General features: G+C 43.6%; 2 protein-coding genes across 3 annotated transcripts in view; one reads left to right on the top strand and one right to left on the bottom strand.

Annotated features, from left to right (window-relative positions):
* The window catches only part of gpam (glycerol-3-phosphate acyltransferase, mitochondrial), a 20600-nt gene extending 10270 nt beyond the window's left edge, over positions 1–10330 (bottom strand). Inside the window, exons 1-9 of the mRNA XM_062474673.1 lie at positions 10172–10330; positions 4311–4439; positions 3989–4108; positions 3678–3751; positions 2463–2576; positions 1747–1896; positions 1436–1535; positions 1155–1291; positions 692–830 (exon numbers count right to left, since the gene is read on the bottom strand). Coding sequence (XP_062330657.1) covers positions 692–830; positions 1155–1291; positions 1436–1535; positions 1747–1896; positions 2463–2576; positions 3678–3751; positions 3989–4108; positions 4311–4406 — 930 coding nt within the window. The 5' untranslated portion in view covers positions 4407–4439; positions 10172–10330. The remainder of the gene's footprint in view (positions 1–691; positions 831–1154; positions 1292–1435; positions 1536–1746; positions 1897–2462; positions 2577–3677; positions 3752–3988; positions 4109–4310; positions 4440–10171) is intronic.
* Positions 10331–11218: 888 nt separating this feature from the next.
* Positions 11219–13332, top strand: LOC134031150 (large ribosomal subunit protein eL19-like). Of its 2 annotated transcripts, none has more exons than XM_062474669.1 (6): positions 11219–11302; positions 11783–11889; positions 12110–12232; positions 12564–12684; positions 12835–12945; positions 13152–13332. In XM_062474669.1, the coding sequence occupies exons 1-6, from the start codon at positions 11298–11300 to the stop codon at positions 13273–13275; spliced, it is 591 nt and encodes a 196-aa protein (XP_062330653.1). In that variant the 5' UTR covers positions 11219–11297; the 3' UTR covers positions 13276–13332. The 2 variants fall into 2 exon arrangements, with proteins under 2 accessions (XP_062330653.1, XP_062330654.1); XM_062474670.1 differs by lacking the exon at positions 11219–11302 and adding an exon at positions 11371–11393.
* Positions 13333–25661: the final 12329 nt, after the last annotated feature.

The following is a 25661-nucleotide window of genomic DNA, read 5'->3' as shown; positions in this document are numbered from 1 at the left end:
AGAGAGAGAGAGAGAGAGAGAGAGAGAGAGAGAGAGAGAGAGAGAGAGAGAGAAGGGGATTTGACAGCTCAAGCTGCGGCTGTGAAGTGAGTCATCATTTAGTGTCACAAGCAGTAACAATGGCCTTCGCTAACCACTCGTCACACAACGCTGCAGGAATGATGTTCTACGAAAAAGCTGCAGCAGTCCAACTGGTCATATCACTTAGATAAGGTCAAACTTAACTGCTGATGTCTAAAAAGCATGAATAGCCACATAACCTAGAAAAACCTGTAAATTCTGTCCATTAACTAAATCCGGATGATCTCTATCCAAGTGGAATAGAAACTGATGTTGATCCTCTGTCTCCAGGCCCTTACATTCAAATATATAATGTTCTTAATCTCGTTACATAACACACTCTCAAACACACAGGAGACAGATAACAGCTCATAGACAAGGCTTTCTATGTTCACATAGATAGAACACTGCGGAGACCATGCAAGCTGAGATCATAGCACTGAATTTCAACCCAGGAGGTCCCCCACTCATAATATTGATGCAATCAAGCACGTGCACGCTCTCACACACATGCACGCACACACGCCACAAGTGTACACTAGCACAGAGACCACAGTGACTGAAGTCTCCCTTTCCAGTCTCTCAGACTCCCTTCTCTGCAGTATGTAAGACTAACCACCGAATATGAAACAGGGGCTAGTGGCTGATTCATACAGTTCCATACACTTACAGCATGTAGCAAGGATCTGTACAAAACATCTTTCTTTCCATCTCTTGTCTCATCGAGTTTTCGCCGGATGAAGAATCCTCCAAGTTTACGAATCAATGTACTGCAAATAACAAAAGACGGCAAATTAGTTTATACTCCCTTGTTATTGAAGAGTCCCAGCAAAAGCATCAAAGTCATTTCATTCACTGAAGCAAACAAATATAATAGACAGAGCCGTAGTCTTTGGTTTAGGTATGCACAAAGCTACCTGGAAACAAAAAAGGCCAACTCTGATTGAGAGGGCCTTCAACCGTGTATTTCCTGACATACTTCATCCCCAACAACTGAAACCACATCGTGAACTCTTCTAATCACTAGCAGCTACAAAATCGAGCCAAAATAAGAGCTGCATCGACAATAGGTTCCCTTGTTGTATGTCATTCACCTGAAGATGGGAATGTTGAGGTTGTTGCCGGCGGCGATGTGGGGAGCTTTGATGTTGTGGCAGAAGAGGATGAAGGTGATGAGCAGATAGTCGATGTGGGACTTGTGCACGGGGAGGAAGACCAGGGGAGCATTGTGCTGCAGACACAAGGACAGACACAACACTGTGAACCTCCACGTCAACACGCCGGCTTCAACTGAGCTACGTTAGGACGTCTCAACTATACTGCATACATGTGTATGGTTTTCTGTTCAGGGTTAGGGTTAAGATGCTTATCTGACCTCTGTTGCAGCCTTCTTAACCATCTCCAGCTGGCCTTTATGAATCTGAATGCTCCAGAAAAATCCGTTGAAGAGTTTGAGGAGCACCCATCCTGTCATCCTGAAGGACGGCCGAGAACCACCGAGTTAGCTCGCTGGCTGCCATTTACAACTTCCCAAAACAAGCGAGCTGGCCAAATGAGTTTGGAGTAGTTCTCACTTTAAACACATGCCAGATACTGCAGTAGGACCCCCCATTCAGCCGGTAATATGAGTTTGAGAGTGTGGCGGGATTTGAAGGTTCGGTGGTGCTTTTTTTTTTTTTTTTTTACCTGATGAAGGCTGGTGAGATGTTGGCCACCATCTCCTGGAGGAAGCCTCTGGCTTTTCTCCTCACCTTGCTGACGGCCTTGTACTCCTGCCCAGGCTCACTGGCCGCTGGGTCGGAGTCTGTCGCCACCTCTACGATGGCGCTCTCCACCCTGGGTTACAGTAGAGTTCATTTACTCTCTTTGCTCAGCAGTCCCTTATCTGAGAGTGGCTTATTTGGGTATTCGGGGGTTATTGCAGTTCGTCAAAGGCCATTTTACGACAGCCTATTCAAAGAGACACTCTTATTTCATGGGAATTCCATGTTTCTTAGAAAGGGTTCTGTCACAATATTTGCATTGTTTTGAAGCAATATTAAAGGTCTGGTCCATGATATACCGGTAGCCAACTGTATGTTAGTGGAGGATGTCTGCATGCACACATTTACCTTCCCCCTCTTTCTGCCTCTCCCTTTCCATATTGCCTCCTCCTTCCTTCTCCCCCTGCATGTCTCTTGCTACCATCAATCAATATTGCTCCTCCCTCCATCGACCCCCTCACCTTTCCATCTCCCTCAACCCTATCCATCCACTTCCCCTCCATCTTTCAACCGCCCATCCATATCCACCCCTCCCACTCTCATCCCTCCTCTCCTCTCTCTGTCTTTCTCCTACGCTTGTTTACCTCCCTGCAACTGGCACGATCCATCTCTTCCACTCGCAGGTCTGTGAAGGTTTACCTGCTGTTGTTGAGAACGTTGTCCACAACGTTCCTGGCAAACATGTCCTTTTGGACATCCCTCTCAAGGACAAACAGCACATAGCTGAGCCTGCGGGCCAGCCAGCCACGGTGTCTGCATGGCCGGAGAGAACGCAACACAACCTCAGGTCAAGGTTGACACACACACAGGCACAGAAATACAGTTCCAGTGGCCTTGCAATGACACATGACTTGATAAAGGAATTCCAACCCCTACAATATATAAACCCCTAAAGTAAAAAAAAAAAAACACAAGCTAGCAATGTCATCTTTATTTGTTGATTTTGTTTTGAGTGAACAAAGTCTACAAAAGGTCAATCATTCCAAACAATTAAGAAAAAAACGACTTAATAGTAAACTAAACTCAACCATTTCCCCTGAACTACATGGTGAAATGAACACTTAAATGATGTCAGAAGCATCTCACCTCCAGGTTTTATAGAGCTTTTTAAGTTCCCCTGATTCCACAATAGATAAGGCTCTTATTTACAGTAGACATGAGCATATTTATATTTCATGGTTGGTTGTAGAGCAGGTAATGGCAGCTTGGACCACTGAAGACAGTCACCTGATCCAGGTGGGTGTCAACTAACAAACACGGTTAATTATTCATCCTTAAGGTTTCCACTGTTTCACAAAGATGCACCAACGTAACCCTAATTATCCTGGTAGATACCCTCTAGTGAGTTTTCGTAAACAGGAAAAGTGACCTAGGGTTAAATGGTATTTGAAATGCACTTTCGAACTAGGTGGTGCAACCTTTCCAAGGGAAATATCTAAGCAATGCTGAGCTCATCCATCCACCCAAAACGTCAAATATTTTTACAAACAATGTGACCAAGGTCTGTTTGGACATGAGCAGGGTTACTGAGAATTATTTTTACATGGTTCTGAATGATGAATCAACCAGTACAGCTCCCTCCCAGCTTTGAAGATGCATTCTAGTTTTTCTGCTTGTCAGTGAAGAATTCTTCTTGCCCTGAGATGATCTGGTGAATCGACTGATTGCTGGTAAAACATCTGGTGTGGGTTCACTGTAGTACAACAGCTGATCTCACAGATGTGACAATCTGAGGTCACATGGGTCCAGCAACTTTAGCAATAGGAAAATGTGTCGGCATTGGCTACATTGCAACGCATATATTATTCAAATAGAATTGAATAGTGAATTTATTCACGTTATTGATTGGTTTACCTTGTGTGGGTCTCGTTGATATAAATCACATTACGCAGTCCCAGAGAAGGGATACTGGGGTTGAAGAGTCTCTCCTGGAAGAGAGTGGAACGTCAAACTACACACAACTATACACCCAGTAGTAATTACTACACACTAGGAATACAGTGTCTGGAACATTCTGGCCATGTATGTGGTTGGAAAAGTTGCTTAGCGAAAGAGAATTAGAGATGAAACGATCACCAAAATGATCCCGGTTATCAGTATTATGGTGGGATTGCAAACATGTGCTGGGAGAATACAGTGATGTCGTCCTATCTGTGTGTACTTACTTGGCTCTGGGGGGTGCAGGAATGGCAGCAGCGGCCCACAAAAGGTCTCTTTCTGTTTAGCAGACCCTCCTTCCATGTGCTGGTCACACAGCGCAGCACTGAGGGGCTGGAGCTCCGTTCCTGGTCACACACACACGCACACGCACACGCACACACACACACACACACGCACACGCACACACACATTGTAACAAAAAAATTACTTGACACCAACAACTGTTTCTCAAAAGACGTTGAAACCATTTTTAAAATGGCCCTCGTCTTATAGAGGCTAACCCTAACCCCCCTCCCCCCGAAATCAAACGTGAGGTTTCAGTTTTACCGAGTCGTCGTTGGGATGTTTCCAACGACTGCCTCCTTGGTCGCCATTGTTGACCTGGAGCAGGCTGTCTGGCCCGAACGAGACCGACACGTCCATCTCCTGCCTTTAGATCACACACCAGCTAGGAGTCTGAGAGAAGCACAGCATTACTGACAGGTTTTCACTTCCGCTCTGCGCCACGGGGCTGAAACACAGGTCAGTCAAAGTCAAAGTCTCCTATTTATCAAGCGGACAGTCTTACACAAGGTCATTCTGAACAACATAATTACATAGTAGGCATAATATTACAAATAAATATGACAAACAATCACAAAGAAGGTCAAGAATAGCAAAAGCAGCAATACAGTTAAGCTATTTGGCTAAAGGCGCTATGGACAGTACATAAACAGTGGACATAATTGAACTTCTTTCGTGGATCATGGCATTTAGGTCTATTCAGAACAGTTGCTCATTTCACCCAGACTCGGGGGAGGATCAGAGCCAGAAACTACACCAAAATCAGCTGACAAACGTATTTCATTTTAGTGTCTAATCTGGGTGGGACGCTCTCACGTATCTAAGTGCCCCTCACCGGGGTCTGAGCGTAATCTCGAGTGAACATACAGCAGCTCAATAGAAATACTGGACCAAGTTAGATTCTGCTGAAGCAAGAGCGTGAAAAGTGTGTCAGCCAAAAAAAGAAAAGAAAAAAAGACAAAAGTAGCCTAAAGTGCAAGCACATCATGAGATCTTGCCAAAGCAATTTTTTCCCCTCAGCTTCTAGTCAGAGACAGGATACATTCAAAGACCTGGTATTACAAGCCCTTTAAAAAATATTTTTTGAATTGGCGACACGCATGTGTGATGTTGACTAAGGTTACATTCTTTCAGTGATCACCAGACTCCAGGCTCGGCTGGCGAGATCACCCAGTACAGGCTGGAATGTGAAACAAGACGCCACAGCATCACTGTGGACGTTAATCTCTTCCTGGCAGAATACTGACCTCACAGTGGCAAGGGGGGGAATGCATCATCCATGCTGACGACAACAAGAACAACATTTACCTCCACAGTTAGGGGCCTTCACAGGGCGGAGATACATGACCTTGCGGCCTATCTAGTCCACAATGTAGGCTACTTATGTCAAGTTAGTATCCAGACTTCCTAAACTACAGGCTCCATCCAGGTTCAAGGTTATGGCTGTGGAAGGAGCGGCTTGTGTTATTGGAACAGAGATAGCAGAGGACTCGGGGCTCAGTTACAAAGGCTGAACGGGCTAAGACGGTCATGTGGAAAGACTTTTCCGAACACGTCCGTCCTGACCCCTGTGTGTGTGGCGTCAGCTGAGCTGATTCGCTGACCTACGGGCAAGAGCCCTCTTTCCCCTCGGGTGTCGGATTATAGGCTACGCACACAGGCATGCACGCGCACTCTCACACGTTCACACACACATGACCCGGGTCCTGCAGCTGTTCTGAGCCGGGGAGGAAGAGGAGGCAGGTTGGAGTGAATCGGTTTGATCAGAGGGGGAATGGAGGAGTGATAGTAAAGCAGTATGTTCACAATGTCTCTCTGGGGTTATTTGTGAAGAAAGGCTAAAGCTCATCCCACAGATGTGTATGTGTGTGTGTGTGTGTATATGTATGTGAGAGAGAGAGAGAGAGAGAGAGAGAGAGAGAGAGAGAGAGAGAGAGAGAGAGAGAGAGAGAGAGAGAGAGAGAGAGAGAGAGAGACATAGACAGAGACAGAGAGAGAGAGAGAGAGAGAGAGAGAGAGAGAGAGAGAGAGAGAGAGAGAGAGAGAGAGAGACAAGAGGGGTTGTTAAGAGTTATTTGATAATAACTGCCCTTTTAGGGACAAAATGAAAGCCACATGGCAGAAGAAAGAAACTCACTTGATCAATAAAGTGTGTGTCTATCTAATGTAATCAGTATACCACTAACACAAGCATCATAAGGCATGTAGGTTTTCCCTTAAACCACCAGCACTCCAAGCACCTAAAGCATTTTCTGATGTGAAACTACATTTTAATTCAGTCTTTAAAACAAATGTTACAGCCTAGGCTCATTTAAGAGACCTTGAATTCAGTAAACAGGATACAGTGCAATACAAAAAACGCACCGCAACTACAAATAGCCTATTTTATGTATCCTACATGTTTCTGTCCATTACATTTAGTCATTGTTTACATTTAGTCATTTTAGCAGACGCTCTTATCCAGAGCGACTTACAGTAAGTACAGGGACATTCCCCCAAGGCAAGTAGGGTAAAGTGCCTTGCCCAAGGACACACCATCATTTTGCACGGCCGGGGAATCGAACCAGCAACCTTCTGATTACCAGCCCGATTCCCTAACCGCTCAGCCACTTGACTCCCTACCTCCCATTACAAAGGAACCAACAAGCCTTAAGGCAAACCGCAAAATAGCAAAGCTACATTTCACACTTCCCTAATTACACTTCCCTACTACGTCTCTGCAGCCTAACCAGACAGTCTGCAGCCTAACCAGACAGTCTGCAGCCTAACCTGACAGTCTGCAGCCTAACCAGACAGTCTGCAGCCTAACCAGACAGTCTGCAGCCTAACCAGACAGTATGCAGCCTAACCAGATAGTCTGCAGCCTAACCAGACAGTCTGCCGCCCAACCAGACAGTCTGCCGCCTAACCAAATAGTCTGCAGCCTAACCAGATAGTCTGCAGCCTAACCAGACAGTCTGCAGCCTAACCAGACAGTCTGCAGCCTAACCAGACAGTCTGCAGCCTAACCAGACAATCTGCAGCCTAACCAGATAGTCTGCCGCCTAACCAGACAGTCTGCCGCCTAACCAGATAGTCTGCAGCCTAACCAGATAGTCTTCCGACTAACCAGACAGTCTGCAGCCCAACCCGATAGTCTGCAGCCTAACCAGATAGTCTGCAGCCTAACCAGACAGTCTGCAGCCTAACCAGACAGTCTGCAGCCTAACCAGACAGTCTGCCGCCCAACCAGATAGTCTGCATCCTAACCAGATAGTCTACGTTCTTTACCAGATCCAGTGGGCCTGCAGCAGCCCAGTGCACTCAGAACAGTGGCCAACCTTGAGGCGACATGAGATGCAGTATCATAAAAGCCCATAGTCAGGACTTTTACCCTGAGTCATCATCACTGCTGTGTGGCCAGGCTTTGTGCTCACACATGCCTTGCTTGCATTGGGCCAAGATACTCTGATAGCATTGCCTTTTTTTCAAGCGTTTGGGATGGTTATTAAGTCAACTGTTAGTTAATTTTAGAAGGTTACGTTAATTTGCTGCCCTGGGTTGGCTTACAAGGCTCGGGAGTGTGGGGGGGGAAACAAGGATTTCCTATGTGCTTAAGTTTACCGCTATCAGTAGATCAGTTATGCCTCATTATTTGTTCATATCCTATTGTACAATTCAAGGCAATGTGTTCCTGCTGTAACCAGTAATTTGCATTGATGTCATACTTCTGCCTTAACTGGACATCTGTTAGCAGCATGTAATCTTAGTTTTTCTCTATTCATTCAATCCCCTGACCTTCATGGCTCAGAGAGACTTTGCTACAACAATTGTGTCTGAATTGGTCCTTGTTCTTGTCGAGGTGTGCGTTAGTCTAGCTCTAATCAGCTTGTTGTCTAATGCTTATAAACCCAGAACCTGAACTGATAGCTACATTTCTAGGAGACACACAGCAATTTCTTTCACGTGAGCATTATAACAGTGACACTAAAGAAATATCTATTCAATGCAATTGGTATTGGGAAAATGTACAAACCTTAGATATTGGTTGTGGAGTCCAAAATGCTTGGGAAGGCAATCCTAATGTAATTAATAAGAGAAAATGGCTTGTGATTCTCATTAGTTTGCAAAGTAGGTCAGACACTGAGAGAAGCTTGTGGTGACTTGACAGGATACCCTTACCATGGAGTGTGTGTGTGTATGTGCGTATCAGAAAAAAGAAAGGATCATCTCAGATGAATAACAAGTGCAAGCTGGCAGCAGGACTTTACGTATTGCCAAAATTCTCCTGCCCAATTCAAGCTTTGAGGCATTGTTCTTTTGTGGTAATCCCATCTAGTAGGTGACACACATTGAGGAGGGAAGTGTGACTGGAATTGTGGATTGAGTTTACAAACGGTCATTGACCGGCAGTGCCAACAGACATGGGGCGACTTTGTTAGAAGAAGACAGAAAACAACAGCTGAGCTGGGTGTTTGTGCCCAGACTGGTTCTGATAAGCCAGTAATGCCAAGCCCATGACTCAAATAGCCCACCTGAATCCCGCTCAACTTGCCTAGCACCTTGAATCACACCAACAAATGAGTAAACCGTCCTAGAGTCAGTATCAGGCCTACGAAGCCTTTTCTAACTTTATTGAATATAAATTCAATTTAAATCCCACTTACCGCTCAACGGTCCCACCATAACAATGACTGTCAAGTATTCCTAAACGTGATAACCTAACCACTGTGTTTTGCATTTTATTGTAACTAACGCTGTTTACTGTTTGTGGCTTGTGGTTAGTCAGGATCGATCATGTTGACTTTGACTGTACAATTGTGATTCATTTTTCGTTTGACTGCAAAAAACATACGTTTTATTATGGATTACAATAATATAAAATTATATAAATTATGATATCATTATAAAGGCACATTAAATTGTTTTACTGACTGACCCTGCATCACTGGTGAGAGACTTAAAAGTAAAATGGAAAACTAGTTTTCTGTAAAGTTCAGTAACAGTTCAGAGTGCATGAATGAGCAACAAAAGTATTGTGAAAGGCTTTGACAGGTTTGTAAAGAAGCAACTCACCGGTCATGCACGCTATCAGTTGCGCTCTAAATCACTACCTGCAATGTTGTTACTTGCAGATATTAATATTTTTTTCTTGGAAAGTGAATATGGTTTCTAAGTTTGTGTGGACTGACTGCTGCCAAAATATTACAATGTTCATCCATGAGGGGTTAGTAGGTTAATCCGTTTCACAAGCTCAGAGATGTCTGGGCTAAGCAGGTCAAAAGAGAAGTCGGACATTAGTGACAGATGGGAGGTGACGCATCCTTTGTTGAATCAGACAATAACAAGTTAGCTGGAGTATTTGATGGGTCATGTCGTATTATGGTTCGGCAACGTGGAGGTGACCATATAACTTGTGCTTGCATCATCAGCGTGGCTTGACAGATGAAGCAATCTAGATTGCTTCATCCCAGGTAGCTTGCCTAGCTACCCTGCATAGGCACTGATCAACGAAGCCCAGCTATCACATATTACATTGTGCTTGTTACAGCAAGTGTAGCTTGGTATCGGTACGTTAGGCTAATCTCTCTTTGCCAAGGATACTAGACGTTGATGACAATAATATATCATTCAGTAGCTAGAGTAGCTGTGTAAGATTAATATGGAAAGATACAGAGAGATAGAGTCGAACCTAGCGTACCTAACTAGAACTAGCACTACTGTACTAGCTGGTGGTGTAAAACACTGCTATCCAAACCACTCTTCTCATAACAATAGCTAGGTCTTTCTCACTAGTGTAGTGTTGCTATGAATATCATTCATGCATGATGTGATATAGTATTAGCTAGCAAAGCTAGCTAGCGGCGGTTCAGCTAGAAGAATAAGGAACTGTAGCATCACTCGCCGGTTAGTAAAAATTGAAAGATCAGACACAAAGAGATATTATGGTTTTTAAGTATTATTGGCTGACTGTTGGTGAACTCAAATCGTCTGCTACCTATCCGGGATGTAAACATGACATCTAGAGGAGCTAAGTCAGTCCATTTTTCTATGAGAACACGACAAGCTTAGTTAGCAAATAGATGGCGAGTACAAACTAGCTCTAGCTGAAACAGAAAATAATTCTCATGTTTTCCAAATCTTACCTTGAATGTGGTGTACCATGTCTCATAAATGTACATCCGAGTCGAAATTGATCAATGTTCGCCAATTATGCCCTTGACAATTTGCAGGACAATCAGCCGTGAACTTGGTGCACCAAGAGCCAGAGCAAACTGGATGTGTGTAATACTGTCGGTGAAAGCACAGCAAGGTAGTCAATCAGCTGCTTTGTTGCTCTGGATCCAGAGGGGGGCGGCATTTAATTTGTGTGAGGTAGTGAAGGTCTGCTTGCTTGTCACAGAGGCCTCTCTGAGAATGTATCGGGGGGGGGGTTTTATGAAGAAAAAAATGTTTGAAAATGTTTCGACCTTATTCGTGTTCATAAGTACCGTACGGAGTATAGATCGAGTCCTGTAAGGAGTGTGTGTGTGGGTGTGTGTGTGTGTGTGTGTGTGAGAGAGAGAGAGAGAGAGAGAGAGAGAGAGAGAGAGAGAGAGAGAGAAAGAGAGAGAGAGAGAGAAAGAGAGAAAGAGAGAAAGAGAGAAAGAGAGAAAGAGAGAAAGAGAGAGAGAATAATAATGGACACGAGTTTATATCAGATGTACCTGTAAAATAGTACTTCAGAAGAATACAGCTAAAATGTATCACAATAAAATGGGAATTTGCATCAACGACTGGCCTGTAGTTTGTGGAATTCCCTATATATATATATGGATAAAACTTTAAAGGATGCTCTTATATCAGCTCGGCTCTAACATAAAGTACAGTTACAGTTTATGTTTGGCTATAGACTAAGCAAAGGTTTAACAATCATAATTTATTATCAATCATCATGACTATTTCCATAGGACACACTCTTTAATGTGTCACAGTAATAGTAACTGGGAAGTAATAGTGCCATCTGGCGGTCAAACTTTAATCCAATTTTGGAATGTACTATTGTGGCAAAATGGGGTGTAAAATACAATGTAAAACATTATATGACATGACATTATATATTTATTATGATCATACGAATATTCATATGTTTTCAGTGGTATCTATTTTCCTTTAGGTTGATTAATCGAAGCCGCATATACAATGTGACGATCACTTCAGGTCGGATCTCCTTTATAGTTGGTAGGGTCCGTACTACGTCACTCTCTTCCTTTTCTATCCCTACTCGCAGCCATGAGGTAAGGGCCTGATCTCTCGCATTGTTGCGTTTGTTAAAGACATTATTAATTCCTCTACAAGTAATGTAAACGCAGGGTAGTAGTAACGCAGGTAAACTCCACTGCAATACATGGTAGAACGAGTTTGGATAGTTTTGCTATATATTTTAAAAGTTCTGCAATCTGACCTGCTAGTTGGTACGCGCTAACTAGCTAGCAAGGCCTAGCTAGTATCAGACTGATTATCAAGTCTACAGAGAATTTAGCTATCATGTCAAACAAGACATGTCCAGGGATGTTTTAAGACTACCGGATCTATGAGCTTTACAGTAGTTGGCCACTTAAACTACCTATTGCATGGACGTGCATTAACATCTTTATAGTACAGCAGCTAGCCTACCCAGGAGGTGCTAATAATAACGCTGATGTAAGCTACCCATCTACACAGCAACCAAAAGTTGACTAGAATCGTACTGAACATTTTGTCATTTGTTTACCCAGCATGCTCAGGCTTCAGAAGCGCTTGGCGTCCAGTGTCTTGCGCTGCGGTAAGAAGAAGGTATGGCTGGATCCCAACGAGACCAATGAAATCGCCAACGCCAACTCCCGTAAGTCTTTCGTCCAACATTTTCACTGCCGTATTTTAGGATATGCTGTCAAGGAGTTCATCTGTCATGATATCTGATAAGGATCTATCAAGCTGTTCATATGAATGTCCTTAAATAGTTAATGAGTGTTTGTGGAAACCATATCACTGGCCGTTTCCTGTACGTGTTATATCTGAATTTAGACACTGAAACTTATGGTGGGCTCCCTTCTGTTCTACAGGCCAGCAGATCCGCAAGCTGGTGAAGGATGGTCTGATTATCAGGAAACCAGTGACGGTGCACTCCCGCGCCCGCTGCCGCAAGAACACACTTGCGCGTCGCAAGGGACGTCACATGGGTGTAGGTGGGTATGGACAGGTGCCACACACAGTAGGATTCCTGAATACGACAGGATGGTCTTCGTTTGGAGGCTTTTAGAGAAGGGAGAGGGCTAAAATGTAAGGATCTGCCTACCTGGCCCATGTGTGGATTTTAGAAGCTGCTTGAATTTTAAAGGCAAACATCACCTTTTGAATAACACTTGTCATGGTTAACCTTCAAGAACAGGACTAAAAGATAGCTCATTCAAATGGAAAAGGAAAACATGGCGTGGCTTACTCGAATCCATGTGAGCAACTTGAGGATGTTTTGAAAGTTTAGCAGGCCTTCGTAATCCTTCATGCTCTCGTCTTCAGGCAAGAGAAAGGGTACAGCCAACGCGCGTATGCCAGAGAAGCTGTCGTGGATGAGGCGCATGCGGATCCTGCGTCGTCTTCTGCGGCGCTACCGGGAGTCCAAGAAGATCGACAGGCACATGTAAGTCTGACTCGGGGCTTTTCTTGTGGATGTGTCTTGTTGGACAGAGGCATGAAGGCAAGTGATTTGCAACTTGACTTAGGACACATTTTGATTTGAAACGTGCAAAACGTCCTCTTACAATGCTGTCTTTTGCCCTGTCATTCCCAGGTACCACAGTCTGTACTTGAGGGCAAAGGGTAACGTCTTCAAGAACAAGCGCATCCTCATGGAGCACATTCACAAGCTGAAGGCAGATAAGGCCCGCAAGAAGCTCCTGTCGTAAGTCCACACTACAAACGCTACTCATCCTAGCTCCACTCTTTGATATTACTGCTCTCTTTACCTTTGGAAGGTGACTGATAATGGAAATGTGTCTCTATAACTTCAATTTGTCTGGATAACTTGGCTTTTTTGGGGGGGGGGGGTGAGGCTCCCCCTCAGGACCATCCCAGCATTCTCACTCCCTGTCTTCTCTCGTCCTCCAGCGACCAGGCGGAAGCCCGCCGTTCCAAGACAAAGGAGGCCCGCAAGCGCAGGGAGGAGCGCCTCCTGGCCAAGAAGGAGGAGTTCATCAAGGCCCTGTCAGAGGAGGAGTCCACCAAGAAATGAGACTAGTCACACCCATGTCGCCTACTTCCACGTTAATAAATTTGGACACAAAAAGGATGAAGTTGTCTGTTTGGTATTGTGTGTGTGTGTGTGTGTGTGTGTGGTGAATATAGCTTTGTATTTGAGGTCCAGAAGCTTCCAGACTGGCCCAGAAACCATGTGATAAATCGTATTGAAGTAATTGTACTAATGTGGGGTGGATGAGTTTTGGACATTAAGCATTATAAGCATTATAGCAGTATATAATGCTAACAATGTTAGGAACATTTTATGAAAATGTGTTCAGCTCAAAACCAACAGGAGGGAAAGGAAAAATGATTAAATATAAACATGCTGACGTTGGTCTTTCTATTCACTTTGGTGGTTGCTTTCAAAATCAGTAAATTATGAAAATGTTTCCACTTCAAGGCAGTTCACAGCCTTCACTAAAGTGAATACGCCGCGCACACAAAGGCAGTGTGTTCTTTTGAACTCATTTTATGAGATGGAGCTTAGGAATGCTCTGAACAGCGCTTTCAGCATGGAGCCCTGCAGACCTGTGAAGGTGTTGGCAAAAGAGGTCAGCTATGGAAAGGAGACAGACTGCCCATTTTGTATTAAATGGATCCTCTGTCTCCTACATTAGCAATGTTTAGCATGTGATCCATCATAAAGAATTAGTGTTTGCTTGATGAAGCAGGGGCAATGATTGCATAATTCTTGACTAATAGTTTTGCTTTCCTGATGAAGCACATCCACCCCTGCCTTCTCCTTCAAACGCAACATTATTTCTCAGGATGCCCTCAACGCCTACGCCTTTGGCAGTCAGTCATGACCCATCCATACTTTGTGCTTTGTTCACCATTTGGAATTTTCATGGGTGCACTTCCTGTTCAAAACACAAGAGAGCATCATCTCCCTGTGCAGCATGATTCTAAAACCACAGGGTTTCTACAATCCATCCTAGCCTGTCTGGGAAGTGTTCCATGTGAATCATCTCTTCAAATGAGGAAAGTAAAATGGTACAGATATAATATGATTAATACACTTAAGATCTCAAATCAGAATATATTCTAACCATAGCTTTCTTTATCAACGACAGTGTCCTAATAGTCAGCTAAGCTATTACACTGAGAGCCTCAGTGTATTCTTTGAGAATAAACCCTAATACACTAACCTTAGAAATTACAGTCATTAAGAGTTGTTACGCTTGACCCTTAACCCTACACGATCATGTGATATTCCTGGACCAATCATTTTGCAAGCTTGTATCATGTCCCTGAAAATTGCCCACCTCAACATGAATCCTAACATCCCAAATAAAGGATCATGATGTTAAGTGATATGTTGACACGAACCAGAATAGACAATAGAGATGTTTTTAAGTCCGATCCTCAGATCTGTCTGTCAGTCTGTTAGTTGAGGTATTGTAAGATAATGAGAAAGTTGGGGGGGAGTCAGTTGGCTGAGCGGTGAGGGAATTGGGCTAGTAATCCGAAGGTTGCCAGTTCGATTCCCGGTCATGCCAACTGACGTTGTGTCCTTGGGCAAGGCACTTCACCCTACTTGCCTCGGGGGAATGTCCCCGTACTTACTGTAAGTCGCTCTGGATAAGAGCGTCTGCTAAATGACTAAATGTAAAAATGATGTTAAGTGATATGTTGACACAAACCGGAATAGACAATAGAGATGTTTTTAAGTCCGATCCTCAGATCTGTCTGTCAGTCTGTTAGTTGAGGTATTGTAAGATAATGAGAAAGTTTTCCATTAGTCTCAAATAACTGCATATGAACAGCCAAGGACACTGGCCAATAGCTATCCAATGATAATGAACTTATCAACAATTTAAATGTCAAATAAATTTCACATGAATTTAAAGCAACGCTAACCTTCCTTCCCTTATTGTTCTGACCTTCCCCCAAAGTACTCACTAAAACCTGAAACAGAATAGGTTTTACTGACATTTGCCTTACATTAATGCATTCCTATTTCTCTTTGCCAATTCTTTGATGCTGTGAAAACCATGCCATAAAATGTAACTAAATGAGTGGCCAGATGTCCATGGCAGATAGTCCTTAAAATAGCTGGGTCTTCATAAACTGTGCAACTAAACTGGCCCTACACTGGCCAACCACTATATGTTCAGTGTATAGAACAGTTGCCTGACCACCAACTAATCCTAACTGCTGTTTATCTTCCCTTGTCACTAATAAATAAACAGGCAAGGAAAGTGAAGCTTCTCAAAGTAAATAACGTTTTGATGGACAATGATTCATTTTTTCCTCAAATTGACTATGAAAATGCCATGTTTGTTGTACACATGTGTAGAGGTGTAACTTCCTCTTGGGGATCAATACAGTTCTATCTATCTATCAACGGACATGCCAGAGGGTTGAGCTAATTTGATCTATAAATTAAATCACAAAGGGGCTTGTTATGGTCAGAACCTTTATCCACACTCCCTTTGTGACCACAAAGAGAGAGGAAAGAGTCCATTGCATAGATTAATTGACACAATTATTTTCACACATGATGGATGCATTTGTCTTAAACACTAAGCACATGGATATTTCAATCAACTTGATTATGAATGTTGCAACAGCCCATAGGCACTAGTAGTGCAAGCATTAATATGTGGTTTTATTGTGGTCCTATTCCGCCTCACAGTAGCCTAACATGTCAGCAGCATCAGTTGGCTCTCTTTCTGACTTTCTTTTTGTCCTCTGCAAGACCTGCACCAGGAGCACAGTAATGGTTAGAACAGTACCAGCTGAGTGTCCACCTGCATCTTTTATAAAGCACTTTTACAAAGTTGAGTCCTGCATTAAACATACGTGAGGGTCATTGATTTGCCTAGCATCAGAACCCAAGCATGACTGGCCAGACAGATGTTATTTTAGGCCTCTCCACTTAAAAAAAGCCCTCTCCTTCCTCACGTTTGAGCAAGACTCAAGTCCATGAAAATAGAATTTTAAAAGGTAATGTCAGATTTGTTTTGTGATGTAATATTTTTCAGATGACATTTTATTCAGACCTGCAAACCTTAGCTCAAACCAGGGTGTTTGAGAGATGCATGGTTGTAAAGAACGCCAGGGAGTCTGCCTCTGGAGCTGAGCTGAGTCAGAGTATTTCGCTGTGTATTTCTGATAACATCTCTATAAATCTCGTCATTGGAGACAGAATGCTGACCCAGTGGCTGGTGAAATGATCTTAGTCAAACACATTTATTAAACTGAAATTGCACATAAACGTCACTCTCTTATTCAAACCAACTAAACAGTGCTTGATATGAACATATCTGTTATAAAGTTATCAATGCCAGTTTGGTTTGCCTAAACCTACAAACGTAGCTTCTTAAACAGTGTTAGTACCATGACCTTCAACCTAGGAGAGTCGGTATACCTCGTTCAGGCCTAGTGAACTGTATAATCAGGTAATTGTCATCCAGGATCTGTCTTTGTTACTACCCCTCAGACACATCTATGTTGCATGGATGATTAAGCTTCTGTCCCAGTCGTAGACCAATCGTGTGTGTGTGTGTGTGTCCATATCTGTGATGCTCCTCACCCGTGACTGATCGAGTTATCCACCCAGCTGGGTGAGCAATCATTTGGCCTGGTAGCTGTCAATTTCAATTCATCTCCCACTGTGCGTGTTTAGCTCAAATCTCAGTGGAGTGAGAACCACAACGTAGGTTGAGACAAAAATGGAGACTGTTCACAAGAGACTATTGATCAAAGCACAGCTTTCCTTATCACACACTTAACAGCTGTAGTGGGACACACATTTTGACCTAGTTGTGCATTGAGGTCAGAGGAGAAGTTTGACAAGTTTGAAATACCTCTGAAAGTTCAAAACACCCTTTCCTGTGTGTTTCACATTGACTTTGGGGTCCATTTCTATAGTCACTGAGTTGAAGAAAGTAGTTCAAAGTGCAGTAGGAAGATGCCTAGTTTTTTAAGTACTAAAAAAGTTTAGGTGGCGAGGCCCATGGTGTAATCCCACACATTTTAAAGATGTATCTGAATTTAATGGAAACAACATCAATACTTGCTAGACAGGTGTGTCTATTGGCATTTTTACCCTACCATTCATCTTAACCACATCAGGGAAACGCTCGCTGTCCCCTGAGCCTCTCCCCCCACTCCCTTGGCAACAGACAGATGTTCCCTGCCTGTCAGTGACTGCTTTATGACCGTTATTACGCTTCAACTTGTTTTCCTTTTCAGCCCGCGCCTTTTTCTCCGAGCCAAAGACAGGTGATAAAGCCGCAGACGGCGCGAGTCTGACGGCTGATCGCTGATCCTGGTACGCGGGCGTCGTCGACAGTGAGGGGGCTGGCTTCGGCAGCCTGTGCTCCTGTCAGGGAAATTAGACCTTGGGTTCCCTGATGTGCCATCCAGTCATTTTCGCTTTTTGTCTAGGGGCTTGAAGGATGCTTTTCTTTTTTGGTCCCCCGGAGAAGGTGACTGACGTGTTCGCTGACAGATCTGTCTGTAACCAGGAGAGGCAGGGACAGCATTGTCTGTGAGTCTGGAAATACTGTGGGAGTATTCATATAACGGGAGAATTTGTGCTTGGACATGGTTTTTTGATGTGGAGAGGACTTTTGGGAATTATAGTGTAGATGCTGACTCTGTTACCAGCGTCAAATGAAAAGGGATGAGGTGTTTATTTACCTTTTCACCTCAGCCAGTCCCCTCAGTATTCGTTCTCAGTCAGTATTCAAACATAGCAATACTGTCACTGTGGTAGGCCTACATGTGCACAAAAAATATATGTTTTGTTCAAAGTGTGTAAAAGTCAAGTACTCTATACTTCACATGCTATTTTCTGTCTGGTGCTTGAGACGCTAGGTTGAATTCCAACTCCCTAGCATGACAGCCTCCTTGAAGGCCATCCAGGCAGACGGTTCCAGGCGATAACAGTACTCCATGTGCAACATCCTTGAACACACAATAGTGTTCAGGTCTGTAAGCACTTCAAACAGCAAAATATGAATATTGACCCCTTTGAGGTGTTTCACACTTGTTGTACAACTGTTGGAATCTACAGGCCTTATGCAGCTTGGCTGTTTACAGTATTTAATCGCTATCAAATGTAAAGGGTCTACCAAGGGCTATATTTGGAATATAATGCCATATGGATAGAGGTATGGGAAGGATTATGCCCTGAGAGACTTTGCGATAATCAAGTGAGGATGCAGGCCTTTTAGTTTTTTTTTAGTTTTTAACTCAATTGACTTCTTGAAGTCTGAGTCTTAATAGGATTGGTTTTGAGTTAGAGAGGGGGAAGGAAAACGAGAGAGTGTGGAGTCTTTTCTATCGTGAAAGATTCAACTGTCACTTTGGATTAACAATAACACCCCCAATCATCTGAATGTACCTTCATTCAATCAATAGTATTCAATCAATAGACGATGAGTCTACACAGACGTGAGAACAGAAGTGGGAGACAGGAAAATAAAAACCCCATTCATTTAATTGAATCTTGACCTCAAAGTGACCAAGAGAGTGACGGTTCACCTTACCTACCTCTTTTCAATCCCTCTCATCCCCTCACACACAATCCTTCCATCCCTCCCCTTTCCGCCTCTTTATTGTAATCTCCTCTCATCCCCCACCTCTCTGTTTGATTCCTCAACGAAAAAACTGGAGTGTGTTCCAAAGAGAAGCAAGAGATCTTATCGAATGAGAGCGTGGAGAATAGTTTGAGATTGGTTTTTCTCTCTCTTGTCTCTTCTCCCTTGTTCTTGAGAGGGATCAGGTAAAGGATTATTCCAGATCAGTGTCACAGAGATCAGGAATCAAGCAGAGGTCCACCTGAGCCCGAGGTAAAGCCTGTGTTCCTGGTGACCAGCAGACAGGCCTGCTGTGTACCTGACGTGTGTCTGGCTAAGTCCTTGGTGGTTGTCCAACCATCATTGCCCACTGACTCCTACTACTCCAGTCTATTTTTTGGCCTTCCGGAATCCTCTTTTTCGATTTTTTTTTAGTTGTGTTGTCGTTGTACGCTTTTGTAAATTCCCCCATTGTGTTGAGTTACCATGTTCAGTTATGGGGTCTAGGAAACGCAGCAAGGGTAGTAGTAGACACTTTTAAAGGTCCATCCTTAATCCTAATCTCCTTCACAATTGAATTGAGTCACACCCACGACCTGTCTGATACAGTCACTTGGATTAAACAGGGTTTTGGATGTAAGCTTTGACCATTGACCCTATGTACTGTACCTAAAACATGAACCCAATTCATGGCGTTATATTCTTGGTCTACAAGTAAGTATTAAAAACTAAGTTTGATGTCACATTTACTGTAAATCAGAATCTTTCTCTTGTCCTCCTCGAACCTTTTTCACGTTGTATGTACATTTCACAAGAGGGGTGACACAAAGGCTCTCCTCCCAGTGGCCATTGTCACTGATTGACGGCTGTCGTCCCACACCCTTGCTTGATTTGGTATTTCTCAGGCAGGGGCTCAGCACAGTCCAGAAGAGAACCTAGACTCGTGTGGCAGGAAAATACATTTCTTATCTTGAGTGGCTGAAGCAAGGCATGGCTCTGTCCAAGTCACATGGATCAAACAGTTGATCTGTTCCCCACCAATGTGACATTTTCATCCAAGGATAAGGTGGTGGGAAAGTATAACCACACAAGACTGAGCCAGTTTCAGGACTGGATACGCAGGAATCATGCCCTTGTTGTCAACACACTTCCCAGGACTCACTTCTGAGGTGCCTGACTTATTATTCCCTACCTTCAGTATTTATGGATGTATACCAAGGACAGTATGTTTATCTTGAAGTGTGGAATAAGCCAAGGTTACTCTCTCACCCCTTCTCACTCTCTCTCCCTCCTTATCTCACTCAATCTCCATCCCTCCTTTTCTCCATCTCTCTCTCTCTCTCTCTCTCTCTCTCTCTCTCTCTCTCTCTCTCTCTCTCTCTCTCCATCCATCTCTCACTCACTCACTCACTCTCTCTTTTTTGCATTGTAAAAATAGAATAGATAACTGTGTTTAGAGTGTTACAGAACAGTTTTACCACCTCTATTGGAAGGTTATTGAACTGAATGTCCAAACAAAGAAAACAATGTCGGCAGGAAATAACATGAGTATATTTAGTTCCTAAGGGTAGAGCAGCTGCAGCTAAGCGACAGTAGAGGTGGCTGAAAAATTAATATCCTCAGATGCACAAATGCAGCGTGACATGGGTAGAGTTGGGGAGAAAAGGGAGTCTTATGGATGCTAAATCCCTTTCTCTGCGACTTAATGGATTTGAACTCTGCTTTCAAGATTCCTTGAGCATGTTGAATACGGCCGGCTTCCACTGAAGGAACGGGGGAGGGAGGAGGAGGATGGTTTGAAATATACAGAGTACTTGGGGCAGGGAGAGCAAACACTGTGGCTTCAAACACATTGTTTTAAAATGTAATAGTAAAGATTGAAAAAAACAAAAGTCAGAAGAGAATCCCTGAAAACATGCAGACCTGCCCAATGATCCAGTCTGTAGACAGTTGGAGAGGGAAGCTGGACAGCATAAAACATGGACAAACAACAAGTATGCAAAGTTAACGATCACAAGTACAAATAAGGTGGGCCATAAAGCAAGACCAAGGTAAATATATATGCCTGTCATTATAGAATGAATTAAAGCCTACATTAAAAAAGTAAGCGAGAGCCAGAGAGGAAGAGGAGCGAGCAGGGCTCTGCATCCTCCTCTAACGCCTGTCATTAATGCAGAGCAACACTGCCAAAGTGTGGAGATTAATCACCAGAGGTTTCCACGGTAATTAAACAAGCGTGCCCTCTCTACGTCCGCCAACGAGGCCACAGCCACCTGGGAGTGTGTTACAGCACCTAAAAAAGTGTGTGTGTGTGTGTGTGCGCAAGAGACAGAGAGAGAAAAAGAGAGAGAGAGAGAGACAGAGAGAGAAAGAGAGAAAGAGAGAGAGAGAGAGAGAGAGAGAGAGAGAGAGAGAGAGAGAGAGAAAGAGTGAGAGAGGAAGCAAGAGTGCCTTTGCAGGGCCTGTGCATTTAAGAGTGAGTAGAAGTCAAAGACTGTGTCTCTGACTTTCTCATTCCCAATGCAGAAGGCCGTGCTCGAAGGTCAAGAAGTGAGCCTTATCCAAATTCAGGATGGTGCTCATTTATCTGGACAAGACATCTTTACGACCTTGTCCCCTCGTCCTCCAACTCGCCCTCCTTCAGTGGCTCTATAGTCATCTTTCAATGATCAGGTGGATAATTGTGTTATCAAAGGTACTAATGGTAGGCCACAGGTTTAGAATTGACACAAAGGGACTGGCAGATAAAAGGACTACTCACAATTAAAGTTTAATGGCTTAAGGTCTTCATCCTCCGTGAATATTGAACAATATTTGATAAGGCAGCCAAATATAAAATGCAGAGGATTAACATGTTTTGATGGATTTCCTTGGGTGGCAAGGATTTACTATAATGTCCATAATACTGAATTCATCTTGAACACCCAACCATGTTCATACAGGTGTTTGGAACCTTTAGGTTATTCTGTGCCGTGTCACAAGCAGGTGGGCCATGTGCGCCCAACAAACGAAAGTTTCAAAGACTATCTTCCTATTCCTCCATCTATCCGAGGTCTTTCGTCTGTCCTGTTCAACCTCCGGGGCTGCTCAAAGTGTACGGCGCCAGTTTCGACTCCTCTGTCTAATCCCAATGCACCCTGGGAGCTCTCTATTTCCCCTCCTCTCTTTGAAGTAGGAACGAGTCCCCTGTGGCTCTCGTCCCTGTCACCCGTGTGTGTGTGTGTGTGTACATCCTGAGAAAGCAGAGCGAATGACATAGACAGGAGATGGGTACATGCATTAAACATTCAGTCTCTGTGTACCTGTTTAATTTTTTATGAAGTCATTGGACAGTGGCCCGGAGGAATACAAACAAACTGCAATAACCCGAGAACTGGGCCGCAATCCACCTACATAATAAGATCCTACACAATATATTTTCCCTTCTGGGCAGTCCAATCTGAAATGGAAGGTGGATGAGATCAAATGTAATAAGGGACTGATTTGAGAAAATCCTAAACGTAATCCTAAATGTGTATTCATGGTGGACAGGGAATGTTTTCCTCTTCTGCACACAGTATCTCACAAGATTGTTCTTACTCCAAGAAGTTCTGGCCTACTTATTTATAGACCTCTTTCTCTATGACAAAGTTATTTCCGTGGAAGAGTTATTTATAGTTGCATATTGTTTCTGTATCAAATGAGAAAATGAACAAATGGTTATATAAATAAAGACTTATATAAATGTAGCAATCCTATTTAGAAGCAGAACGTGGTAATTATACCCTTTCAGACAGACAGACGGACAGACGGACGGACGGACGGACAGACAGACAGGGGAGAGTGAGAGATCTTGTGATCTCTTAAAGTTATTGGTTTGAAATGTTAACAATTAAAACACATAAAACCATGACAATTGGTGATTGCATAAGCTAGCCCTAAGAAAGAAGGTGTTCGCCATGCAAGGCATGTTCTTTGTATTCAAGATTGTTTTGCACTAAAGTGCTTAAGTGTGTTTGCATGTGTTCGTGCACCTTCCAGTCTTTTTACAGATGCAGATGCATGTAAATACCAGATATGCTGTTTTTGGAAACAACTGTTTCATACACATTCTGATACTTGCGTGCTTGTGGCGATGGTCCCTGTGTCTACATCTCATGGCAGGTTCTTTAAAATGATTCAAACACTAGCACAACATCAATACCCTGCAACCCCTCGGCACCACACACACACACACACACACACACACACACACACACACACACACACACACACACACACACACACACACACACACACACACACACACTTGTCCTTCTTCTTTCTCCCTGCCTCTTTTTCACACACACACACACACACACACACACACACACACACACACACACACACACACACTCACACACACACGCACACACACACACACTTTAGCTTTGCCTCTTGGCAAACTCTCTAGTTTCTAGCTTTCATGTTGAGCCAGTGAAAATGATCTGATAAGGGAGAGTTGATTACACAGAGCGATGCCACGCTGAACAAAGACAGTCCCTCTCATTTACACTACAATAGGGCCTGTTGCCAGCTAAATTGGCAGAGAGTGAGAGATGGAAGGAGAGCGAAAGGAGAGAAGGAGAGAGGTAGAGACTGAGAAACAGTCGGGGGGGAAAGGGAGAGCCGGTGGAAGATGAGGGTGAGCGAAGCGACGAGAGGGCGGGATGGACAGAGTCAGAGGTAGATGGAGTGCGTGGGAGTCATATGAGGGTTTGACAAGAACGTATACAGAATGACACTTCATTAGTGCCTCCCTCTTGCACGCACACATTTCTGTCCACTCACACAGACCCTCTCTCTCCCTCCCTCGCTCGCTCGCTCTCGAGCACACACCCACGCACCCGCCTGCCAGCTCGCCGTCTCGCCTGCCAGCAGCTCCTCCGTCGACAATTAGTTTAATTGAGAACTAATCATGCTATTTGGGTTCATTAAGAAAGGAGCAAACTTCCTGGATGCTACAGAGTCATCGTACTGTAGCCTGAGATCAAACCCTTGTGTACACATATTGCACATCATCAGCTTGTTGGCTCATCACAGGTCTGCTAGACAGACAGGGGCTGGAAGGCTTGGTGAGGCTTTGAGGTTAAGTTGTCAATTAAACTTTAAGACACAATATCAGGGTGCCAGAAAAAGAGAAGAGATTGTCTTTTGCTCCATATTTTATTTCAGGTTTATTGAAATGTTTGAGGGTTGAATTCCAGCTAGCAGTGCAGAAACAGTGAATAATGTGTTACCAGTGACTACTTTCCTGAGTCAATATTTGTCCACAGTTTCATAAAGGATGGTCATGATTAGGGTTCACACATGTTCACACAATGTGTCCCTGAAACCCATACATTACCAAGGATGCTGAGGATTAAACCGTTGCTCAACATCCACACTGAGGACGTATAGTCGACGGTACAATTTGTGAATACATACAGTGGTTAGGATTGAGGGAGAATAGAAAAGGTGTGATTGCCTTACACTGGTGTGCATAGTGCTGTGATAAGTTTGTGCTGATTGGTCAGATATGGAGCTCATGCCATATAGGGGCAATAAACATTTTGGAGAAGCTGGATCCAGCACAGTTGATGCTGTAATACATTTAAAGTTGGTATCTTATTCCTATTTACACATAGTACACACAGTATATTACCAACAACGGTTATTGCCAGGTTTCATGTGGCCGCGCTACTGCCTTGTAATGTATAAATCATGATAAAGATAAATAAACAAGAATTAAATCTTGATACATGATATCAATCCATAAAAATGCATTTAAGACGCTCAACATTCATTTGGGCCACAGAGAAACCTTTGTTTTAAGATAGTCAGTGGAATACAACTCAATTGTCAGGCTGTGTGACACAGGACATCTGATCTAAAGAAGATCTGAAGAAAACCCTTTCGATTTACCTTTTGGAGTGAACTCTCTACCTTGGTTTATGTCTGAACATATCTGACTTTGCTACACCATCTGCTGTCAGAAGTACTGTATGTGTGTGTGTTTGTATGTGTGAGTGTGTGTGTGTAGAAGGTCACACTGGGCTTAGATATATGACAGTGGGGGAGAGTGTGTTTGCATGTGTGTGTGTGTGTGTGTGTGTGTGTGTGTGTGTGTGTGTGTGTGTGTGTGTGTGTGTGTAAATAGTGGATTGGTGTCAGAAGAATAAACCTAAGCTACGGAGTAAGGACAGCAATGACCCAGACAACTGAAAACCTCGAAATATTTGTCAGAGTGAGCGACGCATGCAACAGTACCCTTTCAGTTCCACCATTCCCGCTACAACTAGTCAGTCATCATAGGACCCTTGTGGCTTCTTTGTCCCCTGCAACCAACCTTGGTTTGCCCTTTGTGCTAAATAAATGGATTCACAGCGAGCTGGGCTGAACAGTCTCACTAGGGGGGTGTCAAGGTTCAGCCAAGAAAAAGTTCTGTTTGCACAAGCTGCTACAATGAAATAATGCTACCATCAAACAGACAAAGATACACCTCTTTGAAGATGGTAGACAAATTTGCTGAGCTCAGAGACCCTACAGGCTCCAGGATCGGTCATTTTTGTTCTGCAGGGCTAGAGCAGAAGCAGGGTCATTGTATAGTCGGTGAGATATCCAGATTTCTTTTAGATCCACACAGGCTTTCACAGTTGTTTCCAATTCAATACCAACACTTGGCTGTCTTTGTCAATATGTGTGTGTGTGTGTGTGTACTGTAAGCGTGTGTTTGCCAGGCTATGGATACAACCACCTCAGTCTTTGTTAGTGTTTCTATTTACAGTTGTGTGTGCTCTACGTGTGACCGGTACAGGAAGGAAGCGAGGTCAGCTACACCTCCAGCCTC

This window comes from Osmerus eperlanus, chromosome 12, assembly GCF_963692335.1.
Source record: "Osmerus eperlanus chromosome 12, fOsmEpe2.1, whole genome shotgun sequence".
Classification (NCBI taxonomy): Eukaryota; Metazoa; Chordata; class Actinopteri; order Osmeriformes; family Osmeridae; genus Osmerus; species Osmerus eperlanus.
The sequence above is the reverse complement of the archived record's forward strand: the minus strand, read 5'-3'. Positions and strand labels throughout refer to the sequence as shown.

Coding starts and splice junctions, on each gene's coding strand:
- LOC134031150 (XM_062474669.1), top strand. Junction 11,890..12,109: donor AATCGCCAACGCCAACTCCC/GTAAGTCTTTCG, acceptor TCTGTTCTACAG/GCCAGCAGATCCGCAAGCTG. Junction 12,685..12,834: donor AAGAAGATCGACAGGCACAT/GTAAGTCTGACT, acceptor TGTCATTCCCAG/GTACCACAGTCTGTACTTGA.